The 15320-nt window shown below is 42.9% G+C and overlaps 1 protein-coding gene across 1 annotated transcript in view; it reads right to left on the reverse strand.

The window, feature by feature from the left end:
* LOC311138237 (chemokine-like protein TAFA-2) overlaps positions 1–15320 on the reverse strand; it is a gene marked incomplete at its 5' end in the record, with an annotated part of 38060 nt that overhangs the window by 15811 nt on the left and 6929 nt on the right. Inside the window, 2 exons of the mRNA XM_084172911.1 lie at positions 208–332; positions 4652–4801. Of these exons, the coding sequence (XP_084029037.1) occupies positions 208–332; positions 4652–4801 (275 nt within the window). The remainder of the gene's footprint in view (positions 1–207; positions 333–4651; positions 4802–15320) is intronic.

Raw genomic sequence — 15320 nt, forward strand, 5'->3', positions numbered from 1 at the left:
CACACAACCAGTAGGTGATTACAGTTGGCTATGTAGAGGACCAATCAACACCTTTACTTCATGAAAATTCTACGTCATGTTGGACTTTAGAAGGAACAAAATTGTACGTTTGTTTGTGTGTGTGTGTGTGTTTGTGTACGTTTGTGTGTGTGCGTGTGTGTGTGTGTAACAGTACATGTGATGCATTTGGTTACATTATGCACCCACCTTCGTCGTCTTGACTTTGTTTCCAGTACTGCAGCTCCAGCCTTTCAGATCAGGCAACACTTTACACTCCTCCCCATCCATACATGGATGCATCTGACACCACCACTTCTGGGCAACTATGGATGCTGCAAGAGGCAAAGAGAGAGGAACACAAGCGGTTTGTGCGTGACCTTTACAAGACGGTGAAAAGACACATCCACTAGTAGACTGCTGTAACAACTGAACCAACAAAAAAATATATGTTTCTACAAACATGTCAGTGAGTGTGAATGGAAGGTATTTTGATCCATGACTGACAGTAGAGTAATGAGAGATCCTCCATGACTGACAGTAGAGTAGTGAGAGATCCTCCATGACTAACAGTAGAGTAGTGAGAGATCCTCCATGACTGACAGTAGAGTAATGAGAGATCCTCCATGACTGACAGTAGAGTAGCGAGAGATCCTCCATGACTAACAGTAGAGTAGTGAGAGATCCTCCATGACTGACAGTAGAGTAGTGAGAGATCCTCCATGACTGACAGTAGAGTAGTGAGAGATCCTCCATGACTGACAGTAGAGTAGTGAGAGATCCTCCATGACTGACAGTAGAGTAGTGAGAGATCCTCCATGACTGACAGTAGAGTAGTGAGAGATCCTCCATGACTGACAGTAGAGTAGTGAGAGATCCTCCATGACTAACAGTAGAGTAGTGAGAGATCCTCCATGACTGACAGTAGAGTAGTGAGAGATCCTCCATGACTGACAGTAGAGTAGTGAGAGATCCTCCATGACTAACAGTAGAGTAGTGAGAGATCCTCCATGACTGACAGTAGAGTAGTGAGAGATCCTCCATGACTAACAGTAGAGTAATGAGAGATCCTCCATGACTGACAGTAGAGTAGTGAGAGATCCTCCATGACTAACAGTAGAGTAATGAGAGATCCTCCATGACTGACAGTAGAGTAGTGAGAGATCATCCATGACTGACAGTAGAGTAGTGAGAGATCCTCCATGACTAACAGTAGAGTAGTGAGAGATCCTCCATGACTGACAGTAGAGTAGTGAGAGATCCTCCATGACTAACAGTAGAGTAATGAGAGATCCTCCATGACTGACAGTAGAGTAGTGAGAGATCCTCCATGACTGACAGTAGAGTAGTGAGAGATCCCCCATGACTGACAGTAGAGTAGTGAGAGATCCTCCATGACTGACAGTAGAGTAGTGAGAGATCCTCCATGACTGACAGTAGAGTAATGAGAGATCCTCCATGACTGACAGTAGAGTAGTGAGAGATCCTCCATGACTGACAGTAGAGTAGTGAGAGATCCTCCATGACTGACAGTAGAGTAGTGAGAGATCCTCCATGACTGACAGTAGAGTAGTGAGAGATCATCCATGACTGACAGTATAGTAATGAGAGATCCTCCATGACTGACAGTAGAGTAGTGAGAGATCATCCATGACTGACAGTAGAGTAGTGAGAGATCCTCCATGACTGACAGTAGAGTAGTGAGAGATCCTCCATGACTGACAGTAGAGTAGTGAGAGATCCTCCATGACTGACAGTAGAGTAGTGAGAGATCCTCCATGACTGACAGTAGAGTAGTGAGAGATCCTCCATGACTGACAGTAGAGTAGTGAGAGATCATCCATGACTGACAGTATAGTAATGAGAGATCCTCCATGACTGACAGTAGAGTAGTGAGAGATCCTCCATGACTGACAGTAGAGTAGTGAGAGATCCTCCATGACTGACAGTAGAGTAGTGAGAGATCCTCCATGACTGACAGTAGAGTAGTGAGAGATCCTCCATGACTGACAGTAGAGTAGTGAGAGATCCTCCATGACTGACAGTAGAGTAATGAGAGACCCTCCATGACTGACAGTAGAGTAGTGAGAGATCCTCCATGACTGACAGTAGAGTAGTGAGAGATCCTCCATGACTGACAGTAGAGTAGTGAGAGATCCTCCATGACTGACAGTAGAGTAGTGAGAGATCCTCCATGACTGACAGTAGAGTAGTGAGAGATCCTCCATGACTGACAGTAGAGTAGTGAGAGATCCTCCATGACTAACAGTAGAGTAGTGAGAGATCCTCCATGACTGACAGTAGAGTAGTGAGAGATCCTCCATGACTGACAGTAGAGTAGTGAGAGATCCTCCATGACTGACAGTAGAGTAGTGAGAGATCCTCCATGACTGACAGTAGAGTAGTGAGAGATCCTCCATGACTGACAGTAGAGTAGTGAGAGATCCTCCATGACTGACAGTAGAGTAGTGAGAGATCCTCCATGACTGCGAGCTGACTGGCTGGCTGGCTGCCTGGCTGAAGTGTATTACAGGGTGTGGGTCAATGTCAAACCGATGAACACAGTGGCAGGAGGGGAATAAACAGAGCGGTGTGGTGGAGGTGGGAGAGGAGCAGAGCTCCAAGGTCTACAGCTGCCTCTAAGGAGGCCTGTAGGGGGTAAGGCTTCCCTTGAGACTTATAATGCTTCAGCAAGCAGTGTCAAGATGGGAGGAAGCCCCTGTCAGAGCCATTACAGTACAGAACACAGGACAGGGATCGATTCACCTGTCGGAGGGGCCACTGTGGACATGATATTAAATTACCTGCCCCCCTCTCTACTTCAGTGAGCCAGTGCAGCAGATCCCCAGGCCTTAGTGTCTCATAGTCCAGCAGACAGACAGCAGACAGACAGCACATAGACAGCAAATGGCTGGCTCAATAAGAAGATGACTGGGTCGGTTTGAAATATCCCAAACAGATCACAAACAGAATGCTCTGAGACAATTGCTCTGAAGTGCTCTTTACCAATTAAATGGTTAGATTGATCAGTAGATTGATCAGTAGAAGAAAATATCTTACCCTAAATAATAATAATAATAATAATAATAATAATAATAATAATAATAATAATAATAATAATAATAATAAAAAATGTGACCCATCACCTGGATTCGGTCCTATATATCAAAATTTGAAATTGTATTTTCTACATTGGATAAAAGTAGAGACTCCGAGCTAGAAAATGGTATATCATACACTGTAGTTGAGGAACAACGGAAAAGTAAGTCTGCTTTGAAAGTTGATAAACTTGTAACCCCACTTTTTAGAAAATGACCCATGACATTTTTGGTACACCTACTGGAGAGCTCTTCTTTGTCTACACCCATTCAGCATTGTTCCTCTTAAGCCTTCGCCCCACCCATCTCTTTAAGGATTCAAATGTGAGGCCATGTGCTAAACAGAGTGAATACGGTAGTGTAGTAAACAACCAAAGCTTTCAAGACTAAAAGTGGTGAAAGTAGTAGCAAAAAGTAGTAGTAAAAATACACTTTATTTAGTCCTTGGCCAATATCCTAATCTGACTTTGGTGCAGGTCATGTTGTTATTCATATTACGGTCTCCGGTAAACACACACTTTATTATATCAAATCTATGTTAATTTGTCACATGCACAGGATACAGAAGGTGTAAACAGTTAAGTGAAATGATTACTTGCATAGTGGAGTCTTTTGTTTAGACATGTACAGTGAGGAAAAAAAGTATTTGATCCCCTGCTGATTTTGTATGTTTGCCCACTGACAAAGACATGATCAGTCTATAATTTTAATGGTAGGTTTATTTAAACAGTGAGAGACAGAATAACAACAAAAAAATCCAGAAAAACGCATGTCAAAAATGTTATAAATTGATTTGCATTTTAATGAGGGAAATAAGTATTTGACCCCTCTACAAAACATGACTTAGTCCTTGGTGGCAAAACCCTTGTTGGCAATCACAGAGGTCAGACGTTTCTTGTAGTTGGCCACCAGGTTTGCACACATCTCAGGAAAGATTTTGTTGCACTCCTCTTTGCAGATCTTCTCTTAGTTATTAAGGTTTCGAGGCTGACATTTGGCAGCTCAAACCTTCAGCTCCCTCCACATATTTTCTATGGGATTAAGGTCTGGAGACTGGCTAGGTCACTCCAGGACCGTAATGTGCCTCTTCTTGAGCCACTCCTTTGTTGCCTTGGCTGTGTGTTTTGGGTCATTCCGAACTCATCTCTCGGCATGTCCAGCCCATCCATTATCTCAGCCAATAATGGATAGCAGGAAGGTTCCTGTATTTTTCCGTGGCTAAACCAACTAGGCTCAGAATTTAAGAATTTTATTCATATTTACAGATGGCATACAAGCTTGCTATTAAGGCACATGAAAGTTCACATGTTCCAGAAGGAATTACTGCAAAATAATATATATATTTTTTTTACGTTAAAATGCCTCTCCTGTGAAGTAGTGATGTGCGAATACGCCTAGCTTCTTAAACGGGTCACAAATGTTGAAATTTCGAGGAGAAAAAAAATCTTTTGAAACAACACTATTTCTAAGTGACACAAGACCAATGTTGGTACAATATACTGCATCTTACAGTGGTGTTAATCCTGTCAATAAAGAAACAACAACAACGACCGTACCGTCCACACAAGATGGAGCCGCTCTTGTTGTCCCGGCAACCTGTCCAGGGAAGCAGGAACATTTGACCGTCTGGGATCTCTCCTCGATCTTGTTCTTGTTGCAGCAGCGGTGGGCGGCGGTCACTTCACAGGTCCCTGCTTTGACATGCACTGCAAACACAAACAGAGGTGGTTCCATGTTAGAATCATGTTCAACACTCCAGCTCCTGCAGACCACATACTGTAGGCTACAGCTGTGTCTGTAAGGACATATATTAAATGACCCTATCCTCATTAGTGCACTTTGTATGTTTGGCCCAGGTTTGAACTGTCACATAGGGCTGCCACATAGGGCTCTGGTCAGAATAGGGCACTACATGTAGGGGTATTCAAATATTTCCCTATGAGGGCCTGAGCCTGCTGGTTTTCTGTTCTACCTGATAAATAATTACACCCACCTGTTTAAATCAGTCCCTGATTAGAGGGGAAGATTGAAAAAAAGCAGTGGAACTGGCTTTGAGGTCCATTTCTGAATTTGAGGGATATGGGGAGACAGACAAAGACTGTACCCTACCGAGTCTATAAGACATATCTTTGTATGTACCCTACAGAGTCTAAGACATATCTTTGTATGTACCCTACCGAGTCTATAAGACATATCTTTGTATGTACCCTACCGAGTCTATAAGACATATCTTTGTATGTACCCTACCGAGTCTATAAGACATATCTTTGTATGTACCCTACAGAGTCTAAGACATATCTTTGTATGTACCCTACCGAGTCTATAAGACATATCTTTGTATGTACCCTACCGAGTCTATAAGACATATCTTTGTATGTACCCTACCGAGTCTATAAGACATATCTTTGTATGTACCCTACCGAGTCTATAAGACATATCTTTGTATGTACCCTACCGAGTCTATAAGACATATCTTTGTATGTACCCTACCGAGTCTATAAGACATATCTTTGCATGCACCCTACCGAGTCTATAAGACATATCCTAGTATGTACCCTTCAGAGTCTAATCCAACTAAAGCAATGCGTATCTTGATTGGGAATACCCCTCCTGACCTTAAATGGCCTTTAAAAAAGCCAGAGGAGAGTGGGGAGGAGGAAGTGTATTACAACCTACCAGCCAGGGACCTCTATATAGCTGACCTGCAGCTCACTGCACAGATACATCTCTCATGTACTTTCATGCTTAAATTGTTCTCCACGTAGGGGGCCTTTTCTTTCCTGCAACTGATGAATTATGCATAGGGAAAATCCTTCTTTAAAAGCTGAGAGGGCCACAACTTCAGTGGTGAGAACATGGACAATATAGTAATTGCTTCATGAAGTAAGTGATAACCTCATATTAAAAATACCCCATATAGATTGGTGCTGAATTATTAATTCCAAGTATAAAATGGAGACAGTGGAGATGATTGAACTAGGAATGCATCAATTCACAGCAACGTTAGCAGAAATACGTTGTCGATGGTGTGTTTTTAAATGCCTCCTTTGATGTAAGGAATCGTGGATTGAAAGACTACAGAATTATTGTGTCAATTGAGTTTACATCAATAACAGTATGACCTGTGTTATACCATTTACAAAATGAGCCTTTTAATATTTGGAATAATTGTTCACTGCGGGTGACTATATCCTTCATGTACACAGTTGTCTTTTTAGATTAAATAAAAAATCAATTTGTGTCTATTTTATATTCATGACCTTTCGTCTTAGTAGGCCTATGTGTAATTCTTTAGTTATTTACACATCATTGTCAGTGGAGAATTAACGATTAAAAGTTTCAGTGTTATTTTCAGATCAGCCTTAATTTCGTCTGTAAAGATTTTCAATTTGGGACCTGAATTGAAAATAGATTGAAAATGGGCCTCCATCTTGTCATTAGTGAGCAATCCAAAAATCTCATCTACAACATTAAAAACATTTTGCTTCCAATCAATAAGGGGCCATTCACATTCCAACAAAAGGCCAGTTAACAATTGGTGATTGAGTGCTTTCCAGCCAACACAACCTTACTGATGCAAACACAGGTGAGGGTCTTCGTCTGTGATGTGATTATCTTTAAGCCACAGGCACACCCCTGGGTCACAGTTTCAATTGCTCAAATTGAGTATTCAAACTTTTTTGAAGAGGGGGAGATAGCTGTGTGTGACTGATAGGTAATCAATAATGGTCTAGTAAAGCTCTGTGACACTCAGTCACTCTGTTATACTGGGAGATAAACAGAACAATCCAATGTCAGAGTTGAAGGAAATTATCTGCTATGTGATCAAGAGGAGAATTTGAGAACACGCAATAGATTCAGAGAACTGTGAAATATCATAATAATAGCTGCCTGTGATTTCTCCATAATAATTTGATCAACTTGTTCACTAAAAAGTACAGAGCATTCTACCGCAGAGAAATGACTGCTTCAACGCCTCAACCTCCAAACCGAGCTGCCACGTCCGCTAGCCCTGCAAGGCTAGCTTTGCCAAGTCACCCGGTTCATCGGCTGCTCCTCCACCCCCAGCACGCCCACCAGGGTATTTGTGGTCTGAGAGGAGGAGAGCCAGCGCAACAGATCAACAGAGCTCCAGTACAGGGTTGGCTCTGGGCTGGCTAGCTGGAAGACTGGGTGGGTTTAATCATTAAGGTGCAGTTGGCAGCATGCACCCAGAGCTGTGAGGAGAGGAACCTGTGAAAACGACTGAGTCAAACCCCACACCAAGCTGTGTGCACGGTGGGGATGGGGTAGGGGGTGAGGTGAGGGAGATCAGGGTGTGTGTTACAGGGGGGATGTGAGGGGTGTGGCGAGCCTTGGCTAGTAACTACACACAACAACAAAAAAGGCCATAAGCCGGCTGACTGCTATACCATAAGCCTATACCCTCACCCTATATCCTCAGCCTGCTGACCTTGGGAGAACATTGCTGCAGGGGCTTGCTTCCATTCAGCCACAAGAGCATTAGTGAGGTTGGGCACTGATGTTGGGCGATTAGGTCTGGCTCGCAGTCGGCGTTCCAATTCATCCCAAAGGTGTTCTATGGGGTTGCGGTCAGGGCTCTGTGCAGGCCAGTCAAGTTCTTCCACACCGATCTCAACAAACCATTTCTGTATGGACCACTGCTCCAGAGTCCAATGGTGGCGAGCTTTACACCACTCCAGCCGACGCTTGGCATTGCGTGTGGTGATGTTAGGCTTGTGTGCGGCTGCTTGGCCATGGAAACCCATTTCATGAAGCTCCCTAGGAACAGTTGTTGTGCTGACGTTGCTTCCAGAGGTAGTTTGGAACTTGGTAGTTAGTGATGCAACTGAGGACAGACGATTTTTACACGCTATGCGCTTCAGCACTCGGCGGTCCCGTTCTGTGAGCTTGTGTGGCCTACCACTTCGCTGCGGATGAGCCGTTGTTGTTCCTAGACATTTCCAATTCACAATAACAGCACTTACAGTTCACTGGGGCAGCTCTAGCAGGGCAGACATTTGATGAACTGACTTGTTGGGAAGGTGGCATTCTATGACGGTGCCACGTTGAAAGTCACTGAGCTCTTCAGTAAGGCCATTCTACTGCAAATGTTTGTCTATGGAGACTGCATGGCTGTGTGCTCAATTTTATAGATCTGTCAGCAATGGGTGTTGCTGAAATAGCCGAATCCACTGGCTCATTCATCCCCCCTCCTTTCCCCTGTAACTATTCCCCAGATAGTCAACTTACCTACAAAAATATATAATAATAATAATAATAATAATAATAATAATAATTTGAAGGGGTGTCCACATACTTTTGTATATATAGTGTACCACCAGGCTCTTTAGGATCTCTTTGAGATCAATGGAGAGGATGCACAGTACTAATAGTATAGCCAGGATAATGTCTCAATGTGCCAGCTAGATAGAAGCGTCTCCTCCTCTTCGTCTTGCAGTGTTGTCCAGCTGTGCTCGTCCAGACAGCTGGCCAAATGGCTCCCAACACCTGTGATCAATACGTTTCACTTAAAGCACGTCATTTAGGATTGTCATCAGTTAGAATCAGCCAGCACCCACGTCAGCAGGAAGGAGAGAGGAGCAGGGTTGCAGGCAACACTAATGAGGACTGGCGTGAGGTCCGGACCTCCGAGCAATCAATAGCACTTTAAGCACAGAGCTCCTCTCTGCAATCATATTAATTGATCCCTGATTGATAAGTGCCAACATGCATCCAGCAGTTATTTAGAGCTTTGATGAGTCATAGAGGAGAGAAACACTGATAAATCTAGTGGAGGCAAGAAGCAGCTAATGAGTATGTTTTTCAGATGGTCTCATAGTATTACAGCATGGGGAGCTTTGCTTTTAAAGGCACAGCTTGAATGCATAAATTCAATCTGTAGCAATAAATTCAGAATATTTTCTTATTGAATAGCACACACACACACACACACACACACACACACACACACACACACACACACACACACACACACACACACACACACAATGTTTTAGTTTTTAAAATAATCTACCCAGTGGACCTGTAGTTTGCAAATGTTCTTGACTGTCATACACATTTAATGTTATAAATAACTGCATACTGTATTGCTGAATGCTTGTGTAATTAAATGAATCCAGTACAAAAAGTAGACAAAAAATAGTACATTATAGTATTTGTGGCTAGTTTTGTGGTAAAAAATAATATTCAAATATTCTGTAATATATTCAAACAGCTCTAACAAAATGTAAATGATGCTGATAGATTTCTGTTGACAAGCAATTCCAGACACAAGGCAATTTTTAGGTTTGGAGATGGAACTAACACTTGTCGAAAGCTATTTGCTTCTCAGGAATATGTTTGTTTTCAATTAATATATGATAATGATTGGTGGAAACATCTAATATAGAAAAATAGAAATGTGACATTTCATGGAGGCTATGGGCCATTTAAAAATAAAACTTTGCATAGTCAGTCTGCATGTAGCCTCTGAAACAAAAAAGAAATATCAACTCAAATTTCCCTGCTCAAAAATATAGTTGCTGTCATATTTTTCATCAATAGTTTGCTAACATGATGACAAATAACAAACAAAAACTAATGGAAATAAATAGCCAAATTTCCTGTCAGTTTATTTATGATTTCTGTTCATGGGGAAATTAGCATTGCAGTGTGGCAGTCACTTGTCTTGATACACCCTGTGTTCTCCAGAAAGTGTCTCAGGCGTTTGTTTTGCGCAGTATACAAAACACTGACAAAGAGGTAGAGAAAGTCAAGCCACAGCAGAAAATAAAGAGAATTCCGCATTGAACCCAATAGCCATGAAAACTGCATCGCTGTGAATATTAGAATTTCAGTTCATACAACATCCTTGATAAAATAAATGTATCTTTTAACTTGTCAGTCATACTAAGTGATAATAACACAGAAAAATGGCACACACACATCATAAAATAATGGCAATCATGGAAAATCTTCAGTGAAACCTAAGCAAACATGCTGCTTTTGGTCAACATTTACCATGGGTCCATGCTATCTGGGATCCTTGGGACGCCCCTACCCCATTGAAGTTTACATTTTATGGTTAAGGTAAGGATTAGGGTTAGGTAAGGGTTATGGGAGTAGGGACGTCCCAATGATCTTGGGTAGTACTAACCATTTACCATGCCACCTCTCCATGACCAAGGTTCAATCAGGAGGTGAATAAATGACTGTTCAGTATGTACCAGAGCTGACATGTTTCCCAGGCCCTTACTAGAATGGGCTCTAAGGCGGCACAATTCTGGAAGCTTTCCCAAAATTCACAGGTTTTCCAGAAAGCCCGATTGGAAGATTCACAGAATCAGGAGGCAATAAGCAGGAAATCTGAAATCATCCAATCATGACTTTTGGAAAACTTGGGAATTTTGCAACACTAAGGGGCTCAAAAGCATTCTAGAGGAATATTCTTCAACCGTCATCTACTTCAGATGCACCTCAGACAGAGAGTAAGACTGCCTTCTAACTGTACCCTTCTGACAGTGTGCATCAGACTCAGCAGTTCAGTCTAGCACAAGGAGGAGAAGGAGAGGACACAGTGTTCTGCCATCACATCAGCCTTCACCACTGCAACAACCCTGGAGAGAACTCTAACTAACAACCTCAGTCTGATCAATGTGCAGCGATCGTTGAGGGTTGTTTTAAGCACAGTTCTGTATATCATATCTATTGGCTCACTGACACTGACATAGGGCTTACAATAAGGCAACATGAGAGAGGGGGGTTTTAAATGCCTTTAGGCTTTTAAAGCATCCACTGGCTTTTTACTGCAGAAATCTTCAATAGATACAAAGGCTTAACTGAAACAAGGTTAAAGAGGGTTAGAGCACTGTAGAAGCTACAGTATAACCTCAAACAAGACCCATTCAGTTAGGACTACTGTGTTTTGCACAGTTTGATCTAATCCTGTAGTCATGATAAGCTGCATGTGCCCCAGCACATCCTCACGGTTATTATTACTCACTCACGGACACTGCTGAGGGCATAAAAAGCTTTTTAGATAGATAGATAGAGCGAGAGAGAGAGAGAGACAACCCAATTAACTAGTCACCGCCACAGCAATTTACAGCCAGTCACTTATGAAACGGGTATGAACTAATGAGAAAACCAACCTGACCATCTGGGCTGCGCGTGAACAGAGCTCAAACACACTCACACTGGGTCACACTATCAGGGAGGCTTAGCTAGTAGGCTGATCTATAATGTTCAAGTTGAATTAACGTCACAAATGTAAAGGTTGTTTCCTGACCGTGTTGTTGACTGCAATAGTCCGTGTTTGTATCTCCCTGACAGACAGGAAACTAACTTCTCTGTCCACTGAGGCACGAATGGAGCCAAGCCTCTGGTTTAGCTTCACTGACTCCTTTTTTGAACCAGTAAAGGAAGAAAACAAAATGTCCTTAACCTCATTTCCTGTTCCTGCTGCTCTGGGGAGGGGCTAAATCACAACACTGTCAACAGAGTAACGAGCGGGCGTTGGCCCAGACCACAGCAGCCAGGAAAACAGGTTGACAATAGAAACACACCATGAATAAATGACGACTAGATTGTATGCTCAAGCTGCTCATGGACCATTTAACACTAAGGAGAGATGGTGCTGTACAGTACAGCCACTAAATGCTGAGTATATGACTGTCTGTCTGCTACATATTTTATTGTCAATAGTCAAAGCAGTGATGTAATACCTGGGATCAATCCTAAGGTTCTCATAACATTGGAAAACATTTGCAAAGAGAGAAAGAAAGGGAGGATGGAGAGAGGAGGAGGGAGAGATGTATGGACTAGGTGAAGGAGGGAGATATGTATGGACTAGGTGAAGGAGGGAGAGATGTATGGACTATGTGAAGGAGGGAGAGATGTATATACTATGTGAAGGAGGGAGAGATGTATATACTATGTGAAGGAGGGAGAGATGTATGGACTAGGTGAAGGAGAGAGAGATGTATGGACTAGGTGAAGGAGGGAGAGATGTATGGACTAGGTGAAGGAGGGAGAGATGTATATACTATGTGAAGGAGGGAGAGATGTATGGACTAGGTGAAGGAGGGAGAGATGTATGGACTTGGTGAAGGAGGGAGAGATGTATGGACTAGGTGAAGGAGGGAGAGATGTATGGGCTATGTCAGGGTTCTTCAATTCTGGTCCTGGAGGGCCGAAACACCTCTGTTTTTCATCCTCTCCTTCTAATCAGGGGCTAATTCAGACCTGGGACACCAGGTGAGTGCAATTAACTACCAGGTAGAAATAAAAAACAGAAGTGTTTCGGCCCTCCAGGACCGGAATTGAAGAACCCTGGGCTATGTGAAGGAGGGAGAGATGTATGGACTAATTGAAGGAGGGAGAGATGTATGGACTAGGTGAAGGAGGGAGAGATGTATGGACTAGGTGAAGGAGGGAGAGATGTATGGACTAGGTGAAGGAGGGAGAGATGTATGGACTAGGTGAAGGAGGGAGAGATGTATGGACTAGGTGAAGGAGGGAGAGATGTATGGACTAGGTGAAGGAGGGAGAGATGTATGGACTAGATGAAGGAGAGATGTATGGACTTGGTGAAGGAGGGAGAGATGTATGGACTAGGTGAAGGAGGGAGAGATGTATGGACTAGGTGAAGGAGAGATGTATGGACTAGGTGAAGGAGGGAGAGATGTATGGACTAGATGAAGGAGGAATATGAAAAAGAGATAGCAGAGTTATTTTTTTCCACCTCTATCATGTTATTGCGTATAAAGCAGGCATATAAATATTGGTTCCCTGATACATTCTTCCCTCAAGCTTCCTGAGGAGTAAGTCTCAGAAGAGTTGTGCTTAATTGGCTTACGGTATTCTGAAGAGATTGACTCATATCTCTCCTGCTGTAAACCTGCTGAGCTCGACAATCACACTCGGTTGTGCCCAGGAAATAAGCCCACATCACAGAGACAGGCTAGAGAAAGCTCCACAGACGCCAAAGTGTCTCTGAGTATGTTTCTCAGTAGGCCTTATGCCACTTTACGGTAGGTTAGTACTATTCCTGTGCAACAAATAAAACTATGGAAGACTGACTTTATACAGACTTCCACAGTTTTTCCATGGATTTGTTTGTTGCACAGGAATAGTACTAAACTATTGTAAAGTGGCATAAGGCCTAATGAGAAACATCCTCAGCTATATGGTACTCTATAAGGTGCTCTATAAGGTGGGCTCCCGAGTGGCACAGTGGTCTAAGGCACTGCATCTCAGTGCTTGAGGCGAACCCCCTGGTTCGTTTCCAGGCTGTATCATAACCGGCCGTGATTGGGAGTCCCATAGGGCGGCACACAATTGGCCCAGCGTCGTCCGGGTTTGGCCGGTGTAGGCCGTCATTGTAAATAAGAATTTGTTCTTAACTGACTTGCCTAGTTAAATAAAGGTAAAATAAAAAAATTAAAAAATTAAAAAGGTGCTATATAAGGTGCTCTGTAAGGTGCTCTGTAAGGTGCTCTATAAGGTGCTCTGTAAGGTGCTCTTCAAGCAACAAGGAGCAAATATAGAGGATATAATATCATACTATACAGAAGCCATAAACTATGGACTTCAGACAGATGAGTACGCCTTACTTGACCATCACTGCAACATCAACTGTATCATGACACCCTCAGTCACAAGCCAGACACTTGCCAGTCGTTGTAAATGCAGGACTGGAGAACATTACTCAACCTTGGCTCCGAGAGCATCGTATGCCTCGAAATCCACTGTGTTGGTGAGTAGAGGTGTTTCTGATTGTGAAGCTCCTTTTCCTTGGAAGAATCAATAACTACTGTGTAAACTTGGGAACGGCAGACATACACTGCTGTTCTTTATTGTTGTAACGTCAAGAGCTATTCTGCAGTACATGCACATTCTCCCAGGGTTTGTTTATAGTCTGCATTGCAGCATTGCACAGACACTTACTATTTGGCGAATCTACTCTATCACACATTGGCATTATAATTTAGTTCCATTCACCAAAGCTTATTATCGGTATTATAACATGTTATACAATGTTATTAACCATTATTAATCCTCTCTCTGGTTCATTACCATAAAACAGATATGCTTTCTCTCAAACTATCCCCAACAGCAATGGCCTTAGCTCTCCTTCTCACTCTTGTCGTCTGCAGAGTGGTGACAACCCTCCAAGAGACCATAGCAGTAGAGAGATCATAGTGTATAGCGCAGCAGCATCCTGTTCATTTCTATATTCTCTCATCTCACACGCCACACATACTCGTTATCTGTCAGAGAGCCGTCATGTCACCTCTAAATGGGTTGCAGTCTCCTCTCTCAAAGTGTTTAAAAATAATAATAATCTTAAACCAATTGTGCTAATGCTCCACTCTCAGGGTTGATTGACAGGCAGAATGTCAGAAGACATCCAGAATGTCAGGAGACACCCAGAATGTCAGGAGACACCCAGAATGTCAGAAGACATCCAGAATGTCAGAAGACACCCAGAATGTCAGGAGACACCCAGAATGTCAGAAGACATCCAGAATGTCAGAGGACAACCAGAATGTCAGGAGACACCCAGAATGTCAGAAGACACCCAGAGCTGTGGAGCAACAAAGGGGGGATAAGGTCCTTGTTTGCCGCGTCAGAGTGGCAAACATTTCCAGTTCTATCTCCAGTCGGCTACAATAAGGGAATTATGATTTGAATACTGACAGATGTCTTTATATCTGAGTATAGCTACTGTAGATAGAATCAGTTGAACAGGCTGCATATATATGTTTAGAAATCCACTTATGACCAAAGGTGGAATATTACCTATATTATGTGCAGTAATTTTCGTTCTCATACTAAATAGTGGATTGCCTTGGAGAACATTGGATTTGGGTATTCACCAACCAACCTGTAGTGCCCAGCTGCTGAGTTGCTATAGTCACCCCCAGGTCAAGGTGAATACGACCTGACAATTTTCTCTCAACTCACAATATGTGCCTTTCCCTAATAGCTCACACTGCAGACCAATGTCAAGAGACCTTTAAAAAAAAAGCCATTTCAGGAAACTCTCCAGCAGTCCCACCCATTATATTTTATGCTCCATTCACATAAAACTTGCTGCTCAGCCTTGATAGTGTTTTTATGGGTTCGATGTGGACACTGTGCTGTGCTGTGCTGCACTTCATTCTAGCAGAGAGATGCAAGCCGGGAGGTAGAGGAGACATGGAGCACAGCTGAGAGATG

Source organism: Coregonus lavaretus (assembly GCF_964263955.1).
Source record: "Coregonus lavaretus genome assembly, chromosome: 12".
NCBI lineage: Eukaryota > Metazoa > Chordata > Actinopteri > Salmoniformes > Salmonidae > Coregonus > Coregonus lavaretus.